The sequence below is a fragment of the Amphimedon queenslandica genome, unplaced genomic scaffold (assembly GCF_000090795.2).
Source record: "Amphimedon queenslandica unplaced genomic scaffold, v1.1 AMPQUscaffold_13421, whole genome shotgun sequence".
Lineage (NCBI taxonomy): Eukaryota > Metazoa > Porifera > Demospongiae > Haplosclerida > Niphatidae > Amphimedon > Amphimedon queenslandica.
In genome coordinates, this window is record NW_003546343.1 from 188,771 (window position 1) to 199,375 (window position 10,605).

Genomic DNA, 10,605 nt, shown 5'->3' on the forward strand with positions numbered 1-10,605 from the left:
TTTTTTGTCATACCATACACACTGTTCCTTTTACTTAATCATTTTTATGAGAAGTATCTTTCAAATTTTAAAATTTTCAGAAAATTTTGGAGTCATTTTAAGCCTATTATTGATGCTTATAGTGGTCCAATGAAAGATGAGTATCGGTTCTGGCCTGGTCTACTGCTAGTGGCTAGGATACCAGTACTATTATCAGTTACTTTAGTTGATAGTTTCATTCAGTCACACTACTTCCTATTGTCAATGCTATTGACAGTGTCAGTTATTGTGCTATCATTGAGTCATTCTTTTGGTGGAGTTTACAAGAAAAAAATGAACAATCTAATTGAAGTTTGGTTTTTATTAAACTTGTGCATCATAGCTTCTTTATCTGTAGCCTTTACTGATGACAGTAAAGTATTGATCTGGTACAATACTTGTTTATCTGTTTTTATTTTTAGTTTTATTTTGATTGTTGTTTATCATTTTTACCTGCAGTTGTCACATATGAAATGTTATGATGCTCTAATTAAGAAGTTGTTCAAGAAACAAGATGAAGATGATGATCCTCTTTTAGATGCAACTGAATCACATCTAACTGTTGATCAGCAAAGAAGAGCTATGGTACCAAGTTCTACTGATTATGTCAGACGAGAATCAGTTGTTGATTTGTTTTAATCTTAAGTATTTAATTTTTTTCTGTCCACTTTTACTATTATTATTTCCTTTAGCTATTTTTAGTCTTAGAAACTGTGATGTATTCCTCAGTATTATACATAGAATTTTCAGTGTAATAAAAAATTCTTTTTTTTTTCTAATAATAATTCATGACATTTCCCTCACTACAAAAAATAAAATTATAATTATGCAAGATTTAGATCTAGGCTATAGATCTACATGTATATAAATTCCATAACTAGTAAATCAGAAACATGCCTATATGAAACATTCCTACTGAAGTTATAGTAGTAGTCTCTCTCCCACTCATTAAATTCTTTTATACTAATTATAGATCTATTTGCTTCAGTTCTGAGAGAGAAGGAGGCTAAGCTGTATTGCTCTCTGTCATAATCTCTACCTTACAATGTTCAAATATTTGATCATATTCTTGGAGTTCATTCCATTAATTGGTTAGTATCAAGCAATAATAATCCCAGTCTCTATTCTAGATCAATTACTCATACTCTTTTAGTTGCTCCTGGTCACAGTCTAATACCAACATTCAGTTTTGAAGCAGCAATGCTGTCTGTGACCTGATGAAAGTGACCTGCAATACAATGCTATTGTGAATGAGTTTGTAATGGTTGTTGTCCATTAGGTAATGTTGCTTCGTCTGTGGGTGGAGCATTAGCAGTTCATTTCTTTGGTAAAAAACTCGACCAGAAACTGTCAATAAAAAAGTTTCAAGAATTCCATATTCTTCTCAACACTGAGATACTCCTGATGGAAGTAAAAACATGTACATGTACATGTACAGGAATTAATGATCATACCATGTACATGTACACAATGATTAATTAAGACAACTAATGAACTCTGTTGTGGCTTGCTCTGCAAAAGCAGTCAAAGATAAACTAGGGATTGAAGCTTGAGTTGGGGCTATGGTGTGGTCAATCAAGTCAGGATTATAAACTATTTTATATTATAACAGAAATATCTTTTAGTGATGGCAGGATAGAATAATATTATATAATTGATTTTTTATATACACCATTCTGTTTGAGTAGCAACAATACAGAAACATTTGATTATACTTCATTTTGTAATAAATCCATGGATCATTTGACAGATTACTCTTAATAATTCCAAGAGTATATCATAAACAAAACAAATATCTCCAACTAATATGTAATATAATCAAGCATTTTATGTCAATGATTGTACATTTCTTCCTAGAATTCCATTTGTACTAGTACAAATTGGAAAAGTTATAGAGCATTCCCACCTGTCTAAGTAGAACTATACAGAGCATTTAATGTGCATGGTGCATGATTGATTACAATGAATGTAGTTTATGTGGGGCATGCTTTGGACTGTTTCTCAGATTTGTACTTGTACAAATTAAAAAGTAATGGTTCCATCCTTTCTCTACTTAACCCCAATTAGATCTGTATGCTGTGGTATCAGTTCACCCATAAATAGTAATTACTATCCATGATTCACCTAACAACAGGTTCAAAACATATCAATACTCAATTATCTATGACTACTCTACCATAATTATATATTTAGGGAGTGAGCTGCCAGGCTATATAAGAGAGCTAATGTTGCATCAGCAAGTATACTGTAACTGTTAGTAAAGGCAAGAGTATGTCTCTCCTGTTAGTGGTTGTTCTCTTATTCTTCAGTAGCTCCTGCAGTGTCTCCTCTGGTCAGTATTATGTATCTGATGACTGCAGTTTAGTTACTCAGTCACCTTGTAATCCTTTATCAGTGTATGCTGGGGATATGTCTCAATACAATAACAGCATCTTCTACTTCATTGGAACCAGTGACATTAATGATGATGTCAACATGACTGCAGTAAGGAATGTTACTCTACATGGACTGGATCAGTCTTGTCTTATTAGTAGCAGGAGTAATAAAAGGTCTATTCTCATCTATAACAGCAGTCATGTCATTATTTCTAACATGTTAGTTTATAATCTTGGAGTCATTGCTAGATCATCCAGCAATGTTACAATAACTAACTCTTCATTCAATGGAACAGAAGCTGTCAAGACACTGTTTTCTATAAAATTAAACAATGCTTTTGATGTTAAGGTATCATCCTCAGTTTTTAATGCCTATAGTCTAGATATTATGTACAAGCCTCTTCCAGTATGTAGCACTGAACTACTTCACTATTCACTAATAGTGACTAATGTCACATTGAATAACAGTTGGATGAAACTATCTACTTATCATGGTGCTTCATACAATCTGTCAGCCATCTTTCATAACTATTACATTATACTTCATAGTCACTCTCTTTTTATTTTGGGTGATAGCCTTTTTTCTTTTAATATTAAGAATGCATCATTTCGATCATTACTACTTGAGGGTATCTACCCCCTTTATATTGAATTTAGTGAAAACCTGAAATCAGTTGAGTGCGAGTTTCCTGGGATCCAGTTAGTTTCTACTTTTTTGATTGAGGACAGTCAGTTTCGTGATAATTGGTATGGAATTATGATATTAAAAGATGCATACTTACCTAGAGCACTTAGCAATCACTTTATTATTATCATTAAGTCGTGTTTGATATCTAACAACACAAGAACAGGCTTATATATTGATGAAAAATTCTTGACATCAGTCCAAATCAATATAACAGATACTGAACTTATTGGAAATAAAGGAAATGTGATACTAAACAGTTTTTCTATTAGTCTCAGTAATGTTACTGTTGCTAACAGCACCTCAACAGGATTGACACTCAGACTGTCAATAGTAACAACTGAGAATAACTTGATATTTAAAAACAATACTGGGGTAGTTGGAGGAGGATTAGCAATAAATGGCTCATCACAATTGATAGTATCATCATCAGCTAACTTGGAGTTTATTGATAACCATGCTTCTTATAAAGGTGGAGGGATCTATGTTCAAGAGACATCAAAGAGTGGCATAACATTAGAGGCACCAAATATACCTCTTACATTAATAAATAATAGTGCTGGAATATTTGGTGATGATATATATGGATATACTACTCATCATGGAAGCAATCGTTTCAACTTGACAAATCGAAACATTAGTTCAACAGGTGATATACGGAAAATTCAGTTCTGCAATTTTACTAATTTAAAAAATGCAAGTGACAATTCAAGCAACAAGCAGATTTATCCTGGTCAAGCACTAAAGTTTCATATGGCTTTGTTTGGTAATGATTACTTTGGATCACTAAATGTCACTGATGGTTTATTGGAAATACGTGATGGACTCACTCCAGACAGTGCTCATACAGTCGATCATGTATATGTTAGATCTAAGCCTGATACTAATTGTTCATCACCAATTGAATACAAACCAAACCATCCTCCCAGTCATGTAGAACATGCCATGGTATTTGCTACTCAAGTTGTGATTGAAATAAACTATCTTATTTATTGGGATTATATTGTTAATGAGTGTCCCATTGGTTTTAGTGTAGATAGTTCACAAGGTAGATCTATCTGTGCTTGCAGTCAAAGTGTTTCAAGAGAAAATGTGACGTGTAGTATAACTAGTCTAAACATTACACACAATGGTCTACTGTGGATTGGAACATATGATACCAGTACACCTTTCAATGCTAATGCAACCAATCCTAATGCATGCATTATCAATGAGGACTGTCTCCTCTATTGTTCTCCTAATCCTGTTACCTTCAAGTTGAATCACACTGATACTCAATGTGTGGATAATAGAGGACGGAGAATGTGTGGATCATGTAGAGATGGATACAGTCTACTAATGGGATCAAACAAGTGTGGAAAGTGTCATGATAATTACATGATGATAGCTTGGATTGCTCTGTTTGCAGTGATGGGTGTACTACTTGTGGTTCTACTGATTGCTCTCAATTTAACAGCATCAGTGGGCACACTCAATGGTCTATTGTTCTATGCTAACATTGTCAAGTTATACGAGCCAGTCTTTTCAAGGAAAGGAGCATTACCAGTCTTAAATCAAGTCATATCATGGATTAACTTAGACTTTGGGTTTGAGATATGTTTCTACAATGGTATGGACAGTTATGCTAAACAATGGCTCCAGTTTGCTTTCCCTCTCTACCTGTGGATCATTATCATTATCATCATACAATTGTGTAGGAGATATGGTAAGATATCAAGACTGATGGGGTCTCATGCTGTTCCTGTTCTATCTATACTTACTTTTCTCTCATATACTAAACTAGTTCGTACTATTGTTATTGTACTACACAAGCGTGAGGTAACTGTTCACTGTACAAATGAGTCAGTAAGATCAGTTAGTTTATGGTATGAGGATCCTAATGTTGAATATGCTAAAGGGAAGCATGCTGGACTATTTGGATTTGCCCTATTGGTGACTGTTTTCTTTGTCATACCATACACACTGTTCCTTTTATGTCATCCAATACTCGAGAAGTATTTGTCACATTTCAGAATGTTTAAGAGCTGGAGTCGTTTCAAGCCTATTATTGATGCTTATAGTGGTCCAATGAAAGATGAGTATCGGTTCTGGCCTGGTCTACTGCTGGTGGCTAGGATACCAGTACTTTTAACTGTCACCTTTTTGAAGAATGAATCACGTGTCTTGCTATTGGCAGTAGCAGCTATTATCCTCTCCCTTAGTTTTATCTTTGGTGGTGTGTACAGAAAGAAATTGAACAATGTCATGGAATTTTGGTTCTTGCTAAACTTGTGCATCATGGCTTCTTTATCTTTAGCCTTTACTGATGAGAGTAAAGTCTTAATTTGGTACAATATTTGTTTATCTGTTTTTATTTTTAGTTTTATTTTGATTGTTGCTTATCATCTTCACCTGCAGTTATCACACATGAAATGTTATGATGCTCTAACTAAGAAGTTATTCAAGAAACAAGATGAAGATGATGATCCTCTTTTAGACGCAACTGAATCACATCTAACTGTTGATGAGCAAAGAAGAGCCATGGTACCAAGTTGTACTGATTATGTCAGACGAGAATCAGTTGTTGAGTTATTTTAATTTTTAGTAATTTTTTGTTGTCCATCTTTAATTACTCATGCTATTATTATTTCTATTTAGCTATTTTTAGTCTTAGAAACTATGATGTATTCCTACATAGAATGTTTAGTGTGATGAAAGAATTCTTTTTTCTAATAATAATTGATGAAATTTCACTCTCTATACAACAAAATAGAATTATAATTATGTAAGATTTAGATCTAGGCTATAGATCTATATACAGGCATATATATTGATAGCTAGTAAATCAGAAACACACTTAGATCTATATACATGCCTACTGAAGTTATAGTAGTAGTCTCACTCCCACTCATTAAATTCTTTTATACTAATTATAGATCTATTTGCTTTAGTTCTGAGAGAGAAGGAGGCTAAGCTGTATTGCTCTCTGTCATAATATACCTTACAATGTTCAAATATTTGATCATATTCTTGGAGTTCATTCCGCTAATTGGTTAGACTATCAAGCAATAATAATCCCAGTCTCTATTCTAGATCAATTACTCATACTCTTTTAGTTGCTCCTGGTCATAGTCTAATACCAACATTCAGTTTTGAAGCAGCAATGCTGTCTGTCTCTGAGGGAGACAATTCTGTTGAGGTTTGTATTTCTGCTCATGATGGAAACTCTCCACCTTATGTATTAAATGTATCAACTGATGGAGATGCAGGTAGCTAAGCCTTTTAGGCTATAATGTACATTGTATGTACATTGTTATGATATATACCATATTAATTCTTTCTTTCACAGCTCTACATTCAGACTATGTAGTCCCTGATCCTTTTGATTTTACATTCCCTGTTACAGACATAAGTGTATGCAATAATGTAACAATCGTAAATGACAGATTGAGTGAAAAAAACGAGACTTTGATCTTAACTATTCCTAGCAGTAGCAGTGGCTCATACGAACTTGGATCCATCACTACATTGACCATTACTATCGTTGATGATGATGGTAAGCTGCTAATTATCACTGAATGAGTATATGTTTTATGGGGATTCTAAATCTATTATTATAATGGAATAAAAATTCCTTGTCTGAAATTTATTGCACATTTTTTGTATTTTTCAGTAACAGATTGCCCTAGTTGCAAGGATCGCTTGTTTCTTTTTGTTTGCAAGAATAAAGAGATGAGAGGAGATCTTTTACCATTGCCTTGTTCATCTCTACTGGCTGAGAATCCATAAATGCAAACTCAAATTACATATTGTAGGCCTTTGAAAAGACATTCTTCCATTCAATTGTTTGCAAACAAACTATTCATTAATGAAATTAAGAATTATGCCTCATTAATGAGTCACACACATTACTACTACTTCTAAAGATTAATATTTTGTTTTTTCTGTACCAATCAATAACCAATATATGGCACATATACTTCATGGGTGGGAATTTAAGATCAAAAGCCCAACATCCACTAGGCAACTTTGTTGAAAGCAACAGCAATTTTGTTGCCTGAAATAGCTATTTCAGGCAACAAAGTTGACACAGATCAAAGTAACCACAAAGTTGCTTTCAGCAAAGTTGGCATAGCGGATGTTGGGCTTAGAGCTACTATATACATGTAACTCTGACTTTTGAAGCTTAGTTTAAGATGCATTTACTTTTTTTAATTCCTAAAATAATATTAAAACACCAGCAGTGATGATGACACAATAAATATAATAATAATAATAATAATAATAATAATAATAATAATAATAATAAATCAATTGAATTCTATGTTATGACCAAACACTTGAATATTCTCTGCCTTTACTTTGCACTTCATCAAGTTCCCTTAGGAATAATGCAAAGAAAAAACAATATACTTGAGAAAACATAGGCTAGAAAAAAATTTTCCTTTTATAGTTTTTTCTGATGCATATACGTGTAATTATGTAGCGTAAAAAGTTTGAGCTGATTCCAATCAAGCCTGGATTTTTTACCAATTTTTAAAGTTGCTCCAAAATCAGGCCAATGTCCCTGTACTATAGTACAGGGCCATCGGCCAAATTTTGCTAAAAATGACTAGGAGAGAATTCTCCATTTCTCAGTCACACACACATACTTTCGAATTTTAATCAATTTCTCTTTCAGTTCTTCGTTCTCCGCCTTAAGCTTGAGTAAGACCTCATGGCTCTCCAAACTTAGCGTAGGACTTAAATCAGTCCGAAGATAGAGTCTCTTCCAGAAAACCTACAAAACAGATTTATTAAAAACTATATATGTCACAAGTAAGCCTGACTTACTATGCTACAAGGATGAACAGAGACGACTAGGAGAGTGCTATTCTTAGAGTACAAAGGATTGATGATTGATGACATTACATCAGGAGAAAGAAGAATGTAATCCCTACAAAACATGAACACTGTTAGATCTATAAATAAACTTTGGGAGAGACTAAGGACACCTAGGGCTAATTATAGAAACCAAAAGTCTCCTGAACTCCCTCTAGATCTAGCAATGTGCAGGTAAAGTGTTAGTGTTAAGCAACAAAAAAGTAAGACTGTGTGGCTGAATGTTTTCTTGATTGAATTTGTAGCAAAAAGTTTTCAATATTATCATACTCACCACAATGACTCTGTTTTCTCTCTTAGTTTGTGCCTGTCTCGCTCAGCAGGATTATCATACAAGAAAGTACCTAATGAAGAGTGAGAGAGGGGTGGGCGGGTCATATGTCATGTGACTGTCACATGAGACATACCATAACTAGAAGAGTAAGAATGAACAAAGAGGATGTGAAGGAGGAGCTCATTGAATTCAAATGATAATGGATACTGTCTCATGATCTGAGAGAAGAGAATGAGAGAGGGAGAGAGAGGAGAAGGTGTCGTACCTGCCACACAGCATCTAAGAAGAGTAGGAATATCGGCCCTTTCTGTTTCTCTGGAGCAGCACTAACAATGTTGTGTCTTAAGCTAAAGGGATGTCCTCCTTGTAGCCATTCCCTCTCGATCAACTGAAGAAAACTACAGCCCCAAATAAGGCACATGCAAATAGGACTCCATTAAAAAAATTAATCGATTTACCCTCTGATTGTTCTAGCTTGAGGATCCATTAGTAGAATGGCTAATGAACTGACCTGAAGTGTTCCATCACAACCATTTGTACCATGCAATACAACACTGGTACCTTTCAACAAAAGAATGAAGAAATCTTAATTTTTAGCTTTTTCTCCCCCCCTCTCTCTCTCTTCCACTTCTCTTTATTTCTCTCTTCCTCTACCTTCTTGATAGACAGAGTGAACCACATGCTTTACAGCTCTCAGGAGTTGCTCTACGTGAGTCAACCAGCCCGAGGATTCAAGTCGGCCATACCATGACGAGTTATTTACATCAGAACAAACTACAACAAAAGAATGCAATCAATAACATACCAGGCATAACAACACAAGGGTGCATCAGAATTAACAAACATGAGGAAAGATGGAAGAAAAGAGATAAAGAAAGAGAATAAAATGGAAGCATTAGAAACAGAAGGACACTTACCGTCAATTAATTTAAGATAAGATGATTGTATGTTAGTGATGGACTCCATCGATCCATACTCCACTCTCCACTGTGAATAATTACTTGGAAACTCTACTCCTCCACCTAAAATTACATGTAGTATACTCTTGCATACTATAGTATATTCTAGGATACCTTTGCTCATGTGATGTTGAGCTGCTTGCTGAGTTCGGATATCAAATATTCGTCCTTTTCCTATTTTGAGACAAGAATTTAGCAATTTTATATCTTCTTTGCATCTTTTAAGAGTTGTACCACATAATGGCTCACCACACCTTAAAATAACAGACTAAAAGAGAAAAGAAAAAGAGAGAGGGGGAGGGAGAGAAGTAATAGAGTTTATTTAGGGCAAAGTAAAAAGTTTACGTCGATTAATAATAAAATTAAGACTGTTTATAATAATAAAACATTGTCAACAACAAAAGAAACCAGTAAATTTATAATAATAATGATGATGATGATGATTATCACTGAAATTAAAAACCAAACTATCATAATAATTATCATTACTATCTCCTCTATATGTATTACTAAAACATAAATATTAAAATCCTAACCCTTTGCTTTGAGTTGTAGTAAGAGAGAATGGGGAACTTTCCATGCTGTCTGAAAGAGGCTACGGCTCCAATCTCCTGATCATTGATTTTAGCAGGAATTATGACTTCCTCTGGATGTGATGAGCATAACTACATACACAATGCAATTAAAGAAAGATAACAAAAAAAGATTGCTTTAATGGAATATATGTTTTACCTTGTAACCACGGTTACAGTCGCTGACCCTCCAGTCGTCGGGCGGGCACTTGTATCGTGTGAAAAGCGATGTCATGTTTTCCGGAGAAAATGGAGGAATGTCTGAAGGAGGGATGCGAGGACGAAAGAAAAATGGATGCAATTTATCGATACGACCTAAAAGAAGAAAAACAAGTTAAATTATTATTATTATTATTATTATTATTACTATTAATTTATTCTATTATGCACAGTTTGAATTGACCAATCAGATGGTTCTATTGCATGTACATGTACCTGGATGGGATAGCATTTCCAGAGACTCAAATACGTCGTTACACGACTCAACGTCTGGAAAATCGATAGAAAACCTTCTAAAATCCTTGAGCGTGACATTAATTAGAGTACCGGTGGACGGGTTCTGCCTCTCAAGTAGTAAAATGCTAGTGTGAAGAAACTGCGTGGGAGGAAGGACCTATAAGAGGATCACGTGATTAAAGGCTTACCATAATCTCGTCTTGGGCTTTGATTCGAGTAGAGAAGACGAAATGGAATGCAGTGACACAGAGGGCGCCCTCTATGACCTCCCCTTGATTAACAACAAGACAGACTTTCTCTACAACAGGTCGTTTCACCTTCTCCATCAAATCCATGATTGCCTTTCAATATAGGGGTGTGGCTCGTAGATCTATGGGCGTGGCTGGCTGCATAATAGAATAGAAGG

General features: G+C 34.6%; 2 protein-coding genes across 3 annotated transcripts; one reads left to right on the forward strand and one right to left on the reverse strand.

Moving 5' to 3' along the window:
* Window positions 1-5,985: 5,985 nt before the first annotated feature.
* On the forward strand, window positions 5,986-7,030 carry LOC109581760 (uncharacterized). Of its 2 annotated transcripts, none has more exons than XM_019996147.1 (4): window positions 5,986-6,109; window positions 6,174-6,326; window positions 6,407-6,613; window positions 6,731-7,030. In XM_019996147.1, the coding sequence occupies exons 1-4, from the start codon at window positions 6,064-6,066 to the stop codon at window positions 6,844-6,846; spliced, it is 522 nt and encodes a 173-aa protein (XP_019851706.1). In that variant the 5' UTR covers window positions 5,986-6,063; the 3' UTR covers window positions 6,847-7,030. The 2 variants fall into 2 exon arrangements, with proteins under 2 accessions (XP_019851706.1, XP_019851707.1); XM_019996148.1 differs by having other exon boundaries at window positions 6,737-7,030.
* A 280-nt stretch (window positions 7,031-7,310) lies between these two features.
* LOC100641296 (myotubularin-related protein 9-like) lies at window positions 7,311-10,564 on the reverse strand. The gene is made up of 14 exons (XM_019996149.1): window positions 10,388-10,564; window positions 10,179-10,338; window positions 9,904-10,058; window positions 9,708-9,836; window positions 9,286-9,439; window positions 9,130-9,234; window positions 8,867-8,986; window positions 8,671-8,773; window positions 8,478-8,610; window positions 8,346-8,430; window positions 8,213-8,282; window positions 7,891-7,993; window positions 7,710-7,837; window positions 7,311-7,438 (listed from the first exon to the last, which is right to left on the reverse strand). The coding sequence occupies exons 1-14, from the start codon at window positions 10,532-10,534 to the stop codon at window positions 7,384-7,386; spliced, it is 1,647 nt and encodes a 548-aa protein (XP_019851708.1). The 5' UTR covers window positions 10,535-10,564; the 3' UTR covers window positions 7,311-7,383.
* Between the last annotated feature and the right edge of the window lie 41 nt (window positions 10,565-10,605).